Source organism: Trachinotus anak, unplaced genomic scaffold (assembly GCF_046630095.1).
Source record: "Trachinotus anak isolate AG129_WGS33_773 ecotype Australia unplaced genomic scaffold, CSIRO_AGI_Tana_v1 ptg000011l, whole genome shotgun sequence".
Classification (NCBI taxonomy): domain Eukaryota; kingdom Metazoa; phylum Chordata; class Actinopteri; order Carangiformes; family Carangidae; genus Trachinotus; species Trachinotus anak.
The window spans coordinates 15,570,496-15,586,921 of NW_027273862.1; the positions used below are offsets into that span (position 1 = coordinate 15,570,496).

The window sequence follows — 16,426 nt, forward strand, 5'->3', positions numbered from 1 at the left end:
TGTCGGAGAAACTGCACGAGAAGTGCAAAAAAACGTGTATGAATAGAACAATATGGAGGAAGGCTAAGGAAGATTAACGTTTTACCACAAGGACCGCTAACACAGTCAGTGTAGTGTATGATACAGCAGCTGTGTCATACAAGACAAAGAAGGTTCAGCCAAGGCTCATCAAGTCCCCTGAAGCATTGTAAAAGTCACTTCAAGATGCTGCTCAAGTATAAAAAAAAAAACAGGCATCCTAATTGTTCACTGCTTTAGAGAATTAGTTTATATTTGATATTATAGTTTAATTTCCCCTGACAATCAACAACATATGATGAGAGCATGCCTGAGATAAGGTTTTGATTAAACATAAATGAAGACTTTTGACTGTGAAAAGGGCTTTTGGGCCATTAATTACAATCACAAAGCACTTTAAAACTATATATCTAGAAAATATTTACAAAATATATGACATTTTAGTTTAGATACATATTTATATTTTTTTATATGCCAGTCATTTTTCCAGTCTGCCAGATGGCTCCCCAACGCCTGACTACTGCAACTGTTTCACCACTTAATGTCAATGACAGTGGATCCTGCACTGTTACCTAAACTTATGGCTGTCTTTACATTTACATGTCATTTACTCATACACAAGTGAGGGACATTACTAAAGCTTCCCTCTTGTAGAGAGAGACCTCAATCATTTTTGTTTATCTTTCATGATACATGTTCCTAAATACAGCTGTTTTATAAAACTGCCACTAGTAGTATTCAGGCAGAGGAGTACTGGTTTTTGGCTCTATGGTAAAACAATGAAGTGGCCGTGTAGTAGATGTGAACATTGAGATGACAGGGAACATATACAATGTGAGAGACGGGTTGAGGAAAGTAACAGAGGTTTCCGGGACTCAACAATCAGCACAAGTCATTCTGCTTCTCACTTTTTTGTAATTTAATCAGGCTTTATCAACCAATTACAACAAGTGTTTAGGTAAAGTGTGTGTGTTGTGAGTCTAAGTATGAGTGAGCAGCCCTGCATGTGTAGTACTGGTTCAACTATAAAAAGGATATTAAAACTCAACAGTTTTTAAATGAAAAAATAAATAGAACTAAAATAAGCACTACAGAGGTACCACCTCACAGAGACAACGTGAGGGTTTAGTCACAGATGACAGAGTGCCTGCTCCACTACAGTGTCAACATCTGGAGTCCTTTCAAAGAGGAGATTTCATGTTGTGTGGATCATACTTTCACACACAAACAAAATGCAAACAAAGTACTTCTTGCTTGTATCATAAGGTTAAATGAAGCAAACAGACCCCAATATCATGCATCTTACAAAATCCCTGTAGGCTGAGAACCGACTGAAAAGCCCAAAGTACCAGATTTTCAGCCAAATGTCCACAATTACTGAAATAACAATAAGCACATATAAAACAATGTGTTGTGGTCCTTTCAGAGTGTGACATCACTGAATGCCCTGCAGGAACAGACTTTACAGTCAATTTTTATTTCAAAGACACAGGCCTGTATGTAATTCAACTCATGGCCTATGAGAGGTACTTTGCTACAATGCAGGCTGTTTTAGAGTTTGATGTTTTAGTAAATCCAAATAATCTTTCAAAAACATCAAACACCAAGTATGACTTTTACAAAAAAAAAAACACAAAAAAAAAAACAAACAAAAAAAAAACCCTATATCATCTGTGTCCTTGCAGAGAAATACCCAAATGAATGTCAAAATGTCACTTCATGAGCTCTAAAATACACTAAAATAAGACATAGTACACAGAAGAACTGAGTGTGACACCGGGCTCGAAAATGTACATACAACACTCAATTAGAGAAGTTGGTAACATCACTTGAAAACTTTACTTACAAAGACCAATGGCTGTACAATAGCTTCCTAAACACAAGTAAAACATATGCACATGTTTTTTTTAAATGGTAACAGCAGAACTGTCAGGAGAACTCTACACAGAGGTAAACACTTGTCTATACAAAATAAAATAGTGTTATCAACACCATGGCTACAAATGTGCCATCTAAAACAGTTGATAGTCTAAAAATAAAGAGTTCAGAAAATTCTCAGGTGCTTTAAAGTGGCAGAATTTGGCTGCAGTTAGTATTGCCGCTGAGTCCCTTTGAAGGGCTTGAATCCACCCACGTTTCCACCACTGGGAATGGAGTTGCTGGTGATCTGTACAATTCGGTTAATTCCAGATGATGAGTGACTGCGGAAAGAAAAAGTTCAAGTTTAAGGTGGCTGGGAACAAGAGTCACAGCAATCAGTTTTCCCATCATTTATTGATAGATCTGCTATACCTGGAAGGTGCCATCATGCTGCTCCGGGTGTCTCCCATCCTGCGATTATCAGGGAAGCCTCCGCCCTGAGAGCTTGAGCCACTGTGCCACTCCTTCCTTAGTCCCTGCTCCCTGCTGTGACGCTCCACCACGACCTGGCGACCAGAGCTGAATGGCTGCAGAGACGGAGGAGATTTGGAGTCAGGAGTCTTCTATGAATTGTGACATGCATAAGTGAGCTCTGGCTAAAGACTGAAACTTAGTGCTTACTCAGTCAAATATGATTAATCTTACAAGTGAAAACAAAACAATCTTGCAGATCTGTAAGACTGGACTAAGTTTGGATCAACAAGAATTACAACCCTGTTTCCAAAAAAGTTTGAGATACTGTAATGTGAAATGTTGTCCCATTCTTGCCTGATACAAGATTTCAACTGCTCAACAGTTTGTAGTCTCCTTTGTCATATTTATCGTTTCATGATGCCCCAAATGGGTGATAGGTTTGGACCGCAGGAAGGCCAGTTTAGCGTCCAGACTCTTCTACTAAGTAGCCATGTGATTGTAATGTGCTCAGAATGTGGTTTGGCATTGTCTTGCTGAAATATGCAAGGTCTTCTCTGAAAAAGACGTTGTCTGGATGGCAGCATATGTTGCTCCGAAACCTGTATATATATATCGCTCAGCATTAATGGTGCCTTCCCAGATGTGCAAGCAACCCAGGCCACGGGCACTGATGTACCCCCATACCATCCGGATGCTGGCTTTTGAACTGTGCGCTGATAACAAGCTGGATGGTCCCTCTCCTCTGTAGCCCAGACGACACAGTGTCCATGATTTCCAAAAACAAATTGAATTTTTGATACGTCAGACCACAGGACAGTTTTCCATTTCACCTCAGACCATCCTAAATGTGCTCAGATGCCGAGAACCCGGCGATGTTTCTGGATCATGTTTAAATATGGTTTCTTCTTTGCATGGTAGAGTTTCAACCTGCATTTGTTGATGAACCAATGAACTGTGTTCACAGACAATGGTTTTCAGAAGTGTTCCTGAGCCCATGCAGATTTCCATAATAGAATTGTCTCTGTTTTTAATGCAGTGCTGCCTGAGGCCCCAAAGATCATGGCCATCCAATATTGGTTTTCAGTCTTGTCTCTTGCACAGAGATTTCTCCAGATTCTCTGAATCTTTTAATAATATTATGAACTGTAGATGCTGAAATTCCCAGACTCTTTGCAATTTTACGTTGAGGAACATTATTCTTAAACTGTTGCACTATTTGCCCATGCAGTCTTTCACAGAGTCATGAACCTCTCCCCATCCTCACTGCACCTTTTGTTTGTTTGTTTGTTTTTTTTTTTGTTTTTTTTTTTTTAAGTATTACACAACTTTTCCAGTCTTTTGTTGCCCCTGTCCCAACTTTTAAACATGTTGCCACCAATTAAATATGGGTTTACATGATTCGAAAATCATCGGATTGTGTGTGTTTTTTTGTTTTTTTTTTTTTTTTTTTAATACATTTTACACAGTGTCCTGACTTTTTTAGAAACGGGTTTGTACTACTTTGCGGTTGTATGCCTCTGCCAATCAGTCCAGCTGTAGTTAATTAGTTTGTGAATTATGGCCAAAAACTTGTCTTGTGTGTCGTGTGTTATTATACCTCCGGCCACAGCTGATGTGGAGGCATAACAAAAACTGGAATGCTAAAAATTTTAAAATTTCATCCTGAGTACAGTGCTTTAATTTAAAATTTGTTTAAAAAAAAACAAAAAAAAAAACAAAACAAAATGATAAAGCAGCAAATATCTCCATTTTAAGACTGGAATCACTGAACACCTGTAATATGCTTGATAAATGACAATCGAAGATCAAAGCTGCAATTAGTTCTGTTTCTGTCAGTCGACTAATCATCAAATTATTGTTAATTTCAGATTCAGTTTTTAAAGAAGATTATTATTATTATTATTATTATTATTATTATTATTATTATTATTATTATTATTATTATTATTATTATTAAATTACAGATTATACAAAAATATTTTTGTATAACCTGTCAGTATCCTCTACCATTAGTACAGGAGAACCTAAGACATGCTTAACGTCAGCTGACCTGGTCACTCATCACCATGGGTCTTCCTCCATCTCTATCATTGAAGCTGCTCCTTCCACGGTTGGCCGAGGAGCCTCCTCTGAGTGCAGGGCCTGGACCCTCTCTGCCGGATCGCTCAGCACGCATACGCATAGGCCCTCTGCTCAAACCAGCAATACATCAGATGAGAGATTTAAAACAAATTACCTTTCATGAATTAGGTTTCACAGATTTTTCATGTTAAAGTGCATTCATTTTACCGTATATCTCCTTTGTTGGAGTTTATCCCTCCGTCATTCTTCCAACCATGCCCTCCATCCCTGGGTGTGCGGTTGTGTGACATGCCAGGTATTGCAGCTCTGGCTCCCATAGGGCGATCGTGCATGGGCACCGGTCGTCTCTCATCTCTGTCCCTGCGGTCAGTGTCCCGGAGTTCGGCACGTGGAGGAGGTGGTGGCTCAGGTCTGCGAACTGCTTCAAAGTTCTTGGGGTAGCGCTCAAAGCCAGAGCTCTCTCTGTGAGGTGCAGGGCGATTTTTTTTTACCTCTGGCTCACCATCAAATCGGTTACGTCTATCGACAAAACAAAGACCAAAAGATTAGCTACATCTCAAAAAGTCAAATCACCCAGTAGGCAACATAAAATAGTTTGTTAGGTCAGGAACACAAAGCTTTAGTACTGCGGACCGGAGGAGAGTACATACATGCTGTGTTCTGACATATTCTGAAAGCTTTCTGGGTCCACACGTTTACGTTCTTACCCAGTATTACCCAGCATCTAATACACAAATAAATCCTACTAAACTTCTTTTATAATAAGTGTTGCTCGCCCCCGAACAAGAAATTATGCGAGTCTGTGACTTCCACTTTCTATAGGTCTGTTTCAGAGCAGACATTTTGACTTGCTATTGCAGGTGTTACCAATAATATTAACAACCTGTTCTAATCAAGCGTCCCAGTAAGTTGTGCCAATGACCCAGCATGAACAACACCAGCACCCTAAAACTAACTGACTAATAATGTTACCACAATGGACTACCTCAGTTCCTATAGTTTCGACGCTTGTACCTGTCGTACGTGTTGGGCTGCTCAGCAGCAGCCTCTGGAAAGCGACCCCTCTCTCGTGGACTGAAGTTTGAAAAGCGGTTCGGCTGTCGGTTGTAGTTTGAGCCTTGGTTCACACGGACATCAGACTCAGACTGCATCTTCTTGTTGCCATTCCAATAGGGATCATCTCTCCGGCTGTAACATTAAATATGGACACTTGACACACCTCATGAGCTATGCTCTTGAATAGCAACACTTAGGTTTGTCCCTTCACAGGTATTCTTTGAGGTATTCTTTGAAGATGCATTCAATACTGTGCTTTAAGTTGTTTTACATTTTCTATTTAAACACAACATTATCTTTGCTTAAAGAGGGTTATGCACTGATGTAAATTTCAAGCACAAAGCAGCAAAACAATGAATATATGTAATGAATGGAAAGAACAAAAACTACAAGAAAAACAAGGAATATTATGGGAAGGAATATAAGTGACAATAATCAACTATACCCATGAAAAAACTAACTCTCTGGCAGACTCTCTGTATCTGGAGGTGATGTGGCCATCAACAGTGTAAACATATCCTATGTCTAGATGTGAGTTAATTTGATACCAGGGAAATCCTCCAAACAGTCATTAGTCAGGCAGAGTGAAGGCAGTGAAGATGAAGAGTCCAAAAAAGAATCTTAAGTATAACAACATTATTAGTTTAATTAAGGTACCAAAAGTCTACTTACAAGAAAAAGATGGATATCAATTTATCAAGTTTGACCCCAGTTTATCCCTTGCCAACTGTTTTGGACCCTACCAGGCAGCTCTCTCCATTTCCCTTTCTATGAGTATGTTAGGTCCTTGAGTTTACTTTGGTCCCTCAGTTCAACTGAATCCCTGATAATCAATATATTTCTTTGATAGGATACATTAATTACAAACAGAGAATAAAATAAAGCATTGAAGTTTGCGAAAAACAGCCTTAAGTCCCAATTGAAGTCCAACAATTTTAGTCATAATCACTCCACCGCCATGAAACTGCTGAGGGACAGAAATTCAAACAGTACATACCCATGTTCCACTTCACGGCCTCTTTTGAGGTTGTTTCTCTTTTCTTGCTCATAGCGGAGCTGTTCCTGCTGCCTCCGCAGCTCCTCACGTTCACGTGCCATGCGCTCTGCCTCCTTACGGCGTTCCTGAAAGAGGCAATATTAAAATACACTAATTAAAATTAGTTACTGAGAGGAGTGAATATCATCATACAGTTACATGCAGTAACAAAATAAAATGGCCGTAGGCTTTAACACCTTTACAGAACTTATTTGGAAGCATTTAAAAACAAGTGCCAAGTTACAATCCAATTAATGACTAACGGCTAATTCTTGCAGACAGTCATATAATGATGTCTATCCCCTTTTTACTGCCTTATACCTGAAATCCTGAGTGCAACATCATTACTAATCCCTGAGGTAGACTAATTCCAGAGAAACCTGAAGATTTGACTGTTTTTACAAGCAGCTGAATTTGTTCATGCTCACTGTACCTGTTCTATGCGGATTCTCTCTCTCTCTAGCCTCTCTCTCTCCAAGCGCTCCCTTTCGAGTTTTTGTCTCTCCATCTCTACTCTCTGGCGCTCCCTGAGCAGGTTCTCCCGTTCTTCACGCTCCCGCAACAGACGGACACGCTCACGCTCCCGTCGTTCTTGTTCGGCAATTTCACGTCGCCTAAAAACAAGAAAACTACCTTGTCTTACAATAATAATAATGATACAAGCACATCTTCATTTTTAATCTACAAAATAGGTGTGAACTGTGCTCTGTTCCAGGATACCTGCGCAACTCTACGGCTCTACGGACACGCTCCAGACGAGCCATCCGTTCACGCATCCTCTGCTCCTTCATCTTCTCAAATGGCAGAATGTCTTTGCCGTCCCCCTTGTTGATAAAAGGTCGCTGTTTGTCTTTCATCATCTCCAACTTTGAGGGGGAAATAGAAGTTCATGTTTAAAAAGAAAGCTTATAGGTGAAGCAAGAAAGTACAGTTATATGTCCAAGGTATCAAGAGTTTTATACCTCTTCAGGAGGAATCAACCATTTTGGTCGCCTTTGAATATTCATGTTGGGGGGCTGAAAAAAAGTTTCAAACAGAACTTCATTTAACATCTTCTGAAGACAAATTTTAAATATCCTTTAAAAATATAATCAAATCAAACACAAATAGGAAGGTCTTACTCTATCAAAATACCTTCCCCTTCTGAAAGGTCTCATTTTGCCAAAATTAAAATCTCCTTTGGTGTGATCAACCATCATCATCTTGCCTGGGCTCTTTGTCCCTATAGAAGAAAATAAAAATCAGTGAGAATAGACATACGTCTACTGATAAACTGAATTGGATTCTCTAAATTAGTGATGAGAAGAGGGATAAAACTTACGCCCATGCTTTCTGTCATCTTTCTTCAAAGCATCTTGTCCCAGGTTAGATGAAACAGACTCAGATTTTCCACTTTTGACCTCCTGCTTCTTGGATAAATCTTTGTCCTTTTCTGAAAGTTTATCTGATTTTTTCTCTTCTTTTTTGTAAGATGGCTGTGGTCTGTGTGTGAGGAGAACAAAGGGTTAAATGTGCTTTCAATCCAAAAATGTTTTACTTCTCAACTTTTTCAGTCACTCACTTATTCGTCCATTTCATCCCTGTGGAACTGCGCTTGTCACTTGATTTGCTGGACATTGCTTTGTCCTCTGCTTCTTTCTTTGAGGGCTCTTTTTTGAATGGATCATTTTTTGCCTGAAAAACAGCAGCAGACAAATCTAAATTTTTCACAGGTCCAATGTTTTTCTATAAATACAAGGATAGTATTAGACCAAACAAAGTCTCTTTGAAAACGATTTTACCTGCTTCCGAACTTACCCTTTCAACATAAATCTCCTGTCCATGGAGCTCTGTGCAGTCGAGATGGGAGACGCACCGTGTCACTTCTGTACTCGAAGACATAGTCACCAAGCCGTAACATTTTGAACCAGGACTGCGAGCATTTGTAACCACCTTGGCACTTAAAACCTGTTGCCAACAAATTTCATTTTAATATTTTTTTACGACGCTGAACATAAAATGACTGATATTTTCAACCATGTTCAAAATAAGCAACAAATAATTGCAAAAAATAAATAAAAAAAATTGCACATGTTCTTTACCTTCCCATATTTGCCGAACAGGTTCTTTAGATCAGCTGCTTTGGTGTTTGAGGACAGGCCACTCACCCATATGTTGCGAGAAGAGCTGCTGTTGCTGCTGACAACTCCTGATAAAGATATTTCCAAAACACATTCAGCAATTGCACTGAGCAATAAAAAAATTAATTAAAAAAAGATAAAAGTTGTGAAAAATGCTTCCCTTGGTTTATATCTAACTACATTTGGACAGTATCTTACCCTTTTCATCTTTTGCAGCTTTCCCATCTCTGTCTCTTGAAGAGCTACGAAGCAAATGTTGCAACAACAAACAGATGAAAATGAGGCAAGGTAAATGAAACCCTGCTGTAAAGTGATACAAGCAAACATCTAGTGGAACAAAAAACCCAACATATTTTGTACTTTTCAGGAAAAAAATCCTGTAGGCAAGGCGTGGATCTGAACCAATGTCTCAAAGGCTTCATTGCTTTTCCAGTGGTGAGATGGGTCAGGTTGTCAGCCAATTTTTTCCCTTGACCAATGAAATCTTCGGAGGTTTGTTCAACTTCACAGCGAATCATTTGACCAAAAAGAAAAAAAAACTGCCATCACGGGGACTAATGCTCTTTTACAATGCCTTGTGTGGAAACTGGAAAAGGCTTTAAAACAGCTGGAAAGGTCAAAGTAACAAAATAAGAGGCGTTTTCTCAGCTCCTGGTTAATGTCACAATTTAACCAACTTCAGAGAAATAAATCAAAGTAGTAAATGGCAGGATTAGGTACATCAGTGAACATATCCCTTATGGCAAAAAAAAAAAAAAAATCTTGAGGCTACCCACAATGTTGCGTTCTTAGTGAGCTGGACTTGGTAGTAGTATCAAAGAACTGACATAGAAAGACAAACCTCTTTGCTTGACCTGATGCCCCAGTAGTGGAGGGGCCTTTCTTCCCAGAATCCTTTTCTTTATCTCCCGTTTCAGCTTTCTTCAAGGAGTCTCGGCTGTCTTTCTTCATGGGCTCACACCTGGATCCATCATCTTTCTTACCACCTTTGTGGCCCTCTGTCTCTTGCGCCTTCATGTCATCATCTGGGCCCATCTCAGCAGAGGCCTCTGGCTCATCAGTGCCCTTCTCGGCCTCTGGATCTGGAAGTTTCACATGTTTACCTGTTTCCAGGAGATCGTCACCATCAACATCTAGGGTGATGGCATCTTCATTTGGGATTGAGACGGATAGGTGATCGTCCTCAGCTTCTTTAGAGGAATTCATGGCTTCAGCATCCATCTCAGCCAGTTCGGCCTCCACCTCTGGCTCAGCCTCCCCATCCACCTCTGGGTCAGCGTCCTCATCCATCTCTGGCTCAGCGTCGGCATCGACCTCTGGCTCAGCCTCCGCATCCACCTCTGGCTCAGGCTCTGAATCAGCCTCAGCCGCCACAGCTTCTGACTCTGGTTCAGCCTCAGCCAGGGCCTCAGCCTCAGGCTGAGCGAGGCTGTCCTCACTGGGTGCAGGCTTAGAATTTTCACGAGTACCATCATCTGTATCAGTTACATCTGAGGGATTTAATAAGGATAAACATGGCAAAACACAACTTTTAACATTCACATGTCGCATGTTACTTGACCTAAAAAAGTAGAATAGAAAGCACATTTAGTGTTAATGGTCATCGAGGGCGTAGACACCACAGGAAGACACAAAACACACAATCTTCACTGAAAATGGGGGGTGATTCAGTGCTCTTCATTTCTTGACACATGTAAAGTACTGATTCATTTTCAATTCACACTGAACGTGCAATTCCAGATGTTTCCTACAAAGTGTGGCAGTCCTCCAGGTTGGGATCTTGGACAAAGTTCAAATAAGGAAGAAAAACTCATCAGTTCATCCTTCAGTTTTCTCCATTATGCAAAATGCATCCCCAGCTGGTCAGTCTATGGAAAGTCATCTGAGTTTTAGGAAATCTTGAACATCTTCCAATGTTTCTTCAATAATCCATGTCATCAAAGTCTTATTAGCAGATTTCAGAACACTGAAAAATGATCTTTCATCATCGAATCCAACCTACTGTCATGTGTCCCGTCAACTGTACAAAACAGGAAAGTGTGTCGCTTTGGTAATGCGTCTGTCCTTGGCAGTCCCAGGCCGTGCTGTATGGCCTGTCTCTTCACTGCAGACATCATGCCGGGGTTGCAGTCAGCTGGTTTATATGCAACTTTAATGGATGTCTGTGATGACTGTATGAAGTCTCCTGTCTTTCAGCTGCCTCCTGACACAAGGCCTTTACAAACTGTTTTGAGGAGTCAAATTCCAGGCTTGTTCACAAGCCGTTTCACCAGGCAAGACATGTGATAACTCAGGTGTCTGATTCCTGTGGTAAACGGAGTGAAGTATTCAGGCCTACCCAGTGCGCTTGTCACTGGTCTGTCCAGTGTTGTCAATCAAAATGTCAACAAGAAAGTGCAATGATCCTCGAGTTCTACAAGTTGTTGCTTGTCCCAATTCATTGGATATAATAAAATGTCAACTTGTTGTGAACCTTCACTCTTCGTTTCCATGGGGAATGGGGGAAGTTGAATGTCATGGGCCATGGAAATCCACAGAAGCAAACAGAACTTTTCTTTAAAATATTTTGAGTAATCCCAGGAAATTGGGTACCTTAGTCTAGGCAACCCACATCCAATGATTCATTTGTGTACCAATTATGAAAAAAACTGGTGTTGGTCTTCAGAAATGTCTTCATCAAGCATGTCCTCATTGATCCATTTAACATATTGTGACCTAGACAGTGCAGTAGCTAGTAGAAGCATGAAATACCACTGCATCATCATAAGCTGTTAGCTGTAAAAAAGAAACCTTAGGTTAGCTTTGGGCATTAGTCTGCCAGCATACATACCTTTTTCTGATTCATACTCTTCAGTTTCCTAGAAAAGAGAACAATGAGGTGAGTCCAGATATGTTTCAATGCAATAAGCACAGCAAGAAAAAGTGGTTCTGATATTTTTATAGAAATTATTTCTTGCATTATCATTATTTTACTGCTTTTCCTATATAAATAGATATATGCTGCTATTTTATGACTCCATGATGCAATGCTACAGCTACAAGATGTATCTTAAAACTAAGTGCTGACAAATACTTTTTCCCATAAATCTTACAGAAATTTTTTACCCTGTATTCAATTATTGTGTGTTGAATGGAACCAAGGAAAAGGAGTCTCCAAACAATAATTCTAAGCATGTTAAAAACGGTAAAGTATCTTAAATGCTTCCTGTCATCCATTTTTTCCAGGCAACCAAGAACCCTTGTTGGAATAGATAGATGTTTGTGTGGGCTCCCTTGATGACCCGAACTTTTAAATAAGTTAAGATTTGAAGCAACATTGGTTCCAAACAATTCACCGCTAAATGTCTACACTCAACCATTTTCTACAAAAATGGCTTAAGACGATCACAGTGAGAAGTTCTTAGATGTGTATATAGACATTTTGGATGGAAAGGTAAAGAAGATGAAGACAAAAAAAACAATCACCTTGGAAAACACATCTTCTTCTGCTGTGGTGTCTGCATCTGAATCCATTTTTCTTCCTGAAATGTAAAAACAAAAACAGGAGAAAGGACAGAAGAAAAAAAAAAACATTAAAAAGATACGGACTTGCTTTGCCACCCTGTCTCATCAGTGAAATTATAAGCAAAATTACCTTTGGCTTTTCCACCTTTTCGAGGTGTATCACTTGAAAGCTGGATTTCAAAGTTTTCTGGGTCACCACCTTCATCCTCAACCGCCTTAAAAAATAACAAATAATTTAATTTAAAAAACAGTTGAAATCTTCCACGGATCACCATCGAACATCTTCATTCTTTGCTTTAATGTTCATAGTTCATCGCTATCAATCGAAAAAAAAAGAACACAAATCTGCTACAGCTCTGTTTAAATCCACACTAAAACATGCATAGTTCACCACGCATTTAACGCCACAGCATGCGACACATTATTTCAACAGCTGAACTCAATCACGTCGACTCAGCTGCTGTGCGGTCACTGTGCAGCGTTAATGCTAACAGCGAGTGCTCAATTTATTTGATAACGTACATAAAAGTTCACAAATATTCACATTATTCAAGTCTTTTCGATGCCTTTCGTGTCTGTTTTGACCGCTGCTCTCTTATTAACGCCAGCTTTATATCTTAAATAACGCCAGTTATGGTTCATGTATATTTTTTTTCCCGTTAATCACCCAAGAAGCTCACACACACTTCTTCGACGACAGGTACATGTGCAACTGTTTACCTCAAGTCTTGGTTAGTTAAGTTGACATATATAAAGATAAACTGAGTCGGCGGTCATGTCGATGGTTCACGTTGACTGGGTTTAGGAGAGCTGTAACAACATTAGCTAACGATAGCAACTCTGCATCGCATTCACTCTTTTTGGCATAAAATGGCTTCGATTTTAAGTTACCTGTCTCAGTCTTGCAAGAAGAACACTCTTTACACCAGAGGTGTCCAAATTCCTTCGCTTGAGCTCGGATTTAAGATCAACAACTCTTAATTCTGATATTTTCTTGGACTCTGTGGAAATGGCACCCGACGCCATTTTACCTCAAGCTTACATAGCAGTGCGCCTGCGCGTATTCAGACCGTTTTGCCAGTCCTCTTCTTCGCTGTCTCTATTTGTCGTCATTTAATACCACGCCGCCACATATCCCGGCGGAGGAACCAATGAATAAATAAATTAAAACAAATCCGTGTCCCAGGAACAAAATCTCAAACCACGGTCGCAATTCGACAAGTGAATTCTTAAAATCAGTGAAAATTAAAGCAGGGTAAACTGTGCGGGGTTTTTGTTGTGTTTTTTTTTTTGGTTTTTTGGCAAAGAGTGTTAACTTCAGGTAACCTTCAACTCAACCCTGCAGCATGATCTAATTACGAACACCCAAAATCAATACAAAATCACTATAAAAAATCATTTGGGGCAAATTGGTTCATGTATCAAATATGTTAATATTATTCTGTGTATTTTCAGACTGCTGGAAAGGCAAGGAGAGATCTTGCAGACTTCAATCATTAAATTACAAACTCTAATTTAACCCCAAAATTAATTCAGTCTAAATCACCCCCTCCTACTCAACACTACAACTTGATCTAATTATGAGTTGTAAAGTAATTACAATTATTTATAATCGTTCCTTTTATCTCAACACTGCAGCTTCTATCCAACACAGTTGGAACTGTGCACAGTGGGCACAGTTTTTAATTTAATTTCGAATGCTTTGCAGAAGAAGCTGAGAGGCTTCCTTTATAGCCTACAGCATTTTTGCTGTTACATACAAGCAGGTAAACAGGCCTTGTGATTTACAGTATGGAATATAATCTTTAGCAAAGAACTGAAAGTGTAGAGTCCAAAGACAGAGGGATTCCTCCCTTCTTCAGTCCACATGTGCCCAGCTGTTGCTATTACACAAATTATCCTCAGTTTCTTCCCTGGTCATCTGTTTTCAAAAGACATTTAGGATCTCCACCTAATCCTATACTAAATTTGCAACAGGTGTAAGTCTGCTGGCTAGTGTTCTGTATGATAAGCCTGATCTTGCCTTTGTTGTCTTACACCTGTACTTTGTCAGTCCTGCTCTAAATATCTTCTTGTTCCTATTCTGTAGCCATCGTCAAGTTATTTCATCACACTTTACAAGACAGAAATACGTTCCCTGTTCCTCTGGACCATAGGTCTCTGTTAAAGACTGAAGCAGACAGCACATCACGGATGCAGTCAATAATGTCTGTAATATGTGTTCGGGTGATGTCATTACCCTCTGGATAATATAATTCACAATGCTACACATATGCCCTAGTTATTCCTTACCATATATTGATAGGTAACAATTACTGTCATGCTGAAGGCCTGTCAGGTCAAAAATCCATTTTAATTCCATAACTTTACACTCAGACATGAGCTTCACCCCCAATGAATCTCACATGCTCGGCAATGTATGTGGCACTGAAATCTCACTGAAACTGAACATGACTTGTATTCATATAATCATAATAAAACATTACCAGCCATTTCATGTTTTTTTATTATATATGACCAGGTTTGCCACTGTCAATGTTTATGCACCAATTAAATCTTTACATTTTAATTACAGCTGGTAAAAGTCAGCAGCCGCATATACAGATGATAATTACATCCAAAGGTAACTGCTGCACCATCTCCAAATCCAAAGCATTGCCCTTCCCTCCCTATTTAAGTGTAAATCTCAGTCTACAGTGTGCTTGGCTGATGGTCTCCTGACGTAAACCTGAGGGATGCCCACGAGGGGTCACAAGATAAATACTGGGACAACTTACTTAAACATTAGAAATTAAATGATGTTTTGTTAATTTCACCAATATTTTCATTTTTCTTGTGAAGATTCATAGATTCATGTTAGATGTCTAGAATTTATCAATGAAATATGAATGAAATTAATCTTAAGAAGGGAGAACCCCTCACAACTTCAGGTGTCATATGTGACTTCATATTATTAACTAACATGTATTGTCAAGTCATTGTGTTTCTCTCTCACTATTGTTAATCACTTTATGACTCAATCTGTATTTGTCATAAATGAAAAGAAATCCTGTGTTAAAGGGGCTCATATGGTCTGTTCAATTTAAATATACTTATTTCTGCATTGTGTCAATATTCATGGTAGTGGGAAAAGTCACTGTTATGTGAATGGTTTTTCAGCAACAGCATTTCCGTGCAGCCTGGATAGGGATTGTTGGTGTATGTGTTACATGAATAATTTATACTTTGCAGGATTATTTATGCTTCTCAATGACAGTGTGTCATTTGTCAGATGTATTTAATAATAGATCATTTGATTCCTGCCTTCCATTTACCTTATCACGCCTCTGCTCTTGCTATAACATTAATTTGTGCAATTACAAATGGTGGAAAGCAGCTTTTCAAGAACTGCTTTTAAGTATAATTTGAGGTACTTTTCTATTACTTCATACTTCTACTTTACTACAGTTCAGAAGTCAATCCTCTACTTCTCCCCCCCCCCCCCCCCCCCTACATTTATCTGGCAACAATATTTACTAAGATTTTACAGAAGCCAGAGTTTTTCCAACTTGTTTGGTTTATGACCCCCTAGCAGTGGCTTATTCAGACTGTCATATTTTAGAGATCTATGAGTTGAATCACTCTTGTGTAGTAGTTTCACCAAGAGTGATTTCATCTATAAACTTCTTAGATGGTTTCATTTAAAGAACTGAGGCAGGTAAAATGATTGAATATTTCAAAAGAGCAAAGATTAGAGAAAAGTCCCCAAAAATTGAAAACAGATCTGTTTTTTCTTCTTTCATCTACCACTAATTATGTCATGGCCCCTCAGATTTATCTGGTGACCCCTAGAGGGGCCAACTCCTTGGCTGGTAACCAGCGGACTACATGTGAATATAAAGTAGTTTCAACACGGTCCACCTCAAGCAGCTTCAACAGTGAAATGAGAGATTCAGATTTCAGTCTCAGGAGACATTTCAGTTTTACATTTACTCTTGATACTCAAAGTAAATCGAGCTGATAATACTTTGACTTGAGTAGGATTTTGACTGCAGGTCTTTAATACAGACTTTAAAACATACTTTAATTGCAGCATATACACTGGTGTGTAACACTTCCTCCAGCCAATCACACATTTCTTGAGAATGATGTGTCAGGGTTTATCCAGGGCTCCTCTTTTATTTCCATGCATCCAACCTAAATCCACTAGTGGGCGCGCTAGGATTTGAAATAATGGATGAGAGGTGAAACATGCAAAACAATGATGCATCAATTCCCATCATCACCAGTGACACAG

The 16,426-nt window shown here is 39.3% G+C and overlaps 1 protein-coding gene across 2 annotated transcripts; it reads right to left on the reverse strand.

Annotated features, from left to right (window-relative positions):
- Positions 1–913: 913 nt before the first annotated feature.
- On the reverse strand, positions 914–13,208 carry sltm (SAFB-like, transcription modulator). Of its 2 annotated transcripts, none has more exons than XM_071488376.1 (20): positions 13,042–13,208; positions 12,281–12,365; positions 12,112–12,167; positions 11,477–11,504; positions 9,488–10,136; positions 8,845–8,888; positions 8,608–8,714; positions 8,324–8,473; positions 8,088–8,200; positions 7,848–8,008; positions 7,648–7,748; positions 7,489–7,542; positions 7,247–7,392; positions 6,960–7,155; positions 6,488–6,612; positions 5,449–5,622; positions 4,642–4,953; positions 4,403–4,541; positions 2,311–2,465; positions 914–2,219 (listed from the first exon to the last, which is right to left on the reverse strand). In XM_071488376.1, exons 1-20 carry the CDS (start codon positions 13,174–13,176, stop codon positions 2,108–2,110), a joined length of 3,042 nt encoding a protein of 1,013 aa, XP_071344477.1. In that variant the 5' UTR covers positions 13,177–13,208; the 3' UTR covers positions 914–2,107. The 2 variants fall into 2 exon arrangements, with proteins under 2 accessions (XP_071344477.1, XP_071344478.1); XM_071488377.1 differs by having other exon boundaries at positions 6,960–7,140; positions 13,042–13,207.
- Between the last annotated feature and the right edge of the window lie 3,218 nt (positions 13,209–16,426).

Bases quoted from the DNA above. Each gene is read 5' to 3' on its own strand.
- sltm (XM_071488376.1), bottom strand. From the start codon at position 13,176: ATGGCGTCGGGTGCCATTTCCACAGAGTCCAAGAAAATATCAGAATTA. The intron at 12,366-13,041 runs GTAACTTAAAAT...TTATTTTTTAAG, and splicing joins TTCTTGCAAGACTGAGACAG to GCGGTTGAGGATGAAGGTGG. The intron at 2,220-2,310 runs GTATAGCAGATC...TTCTTTCCGCAG, and splicing joins AGCATGATGGCACCTTCCAG to TCACTCATCATCTGGAATTA.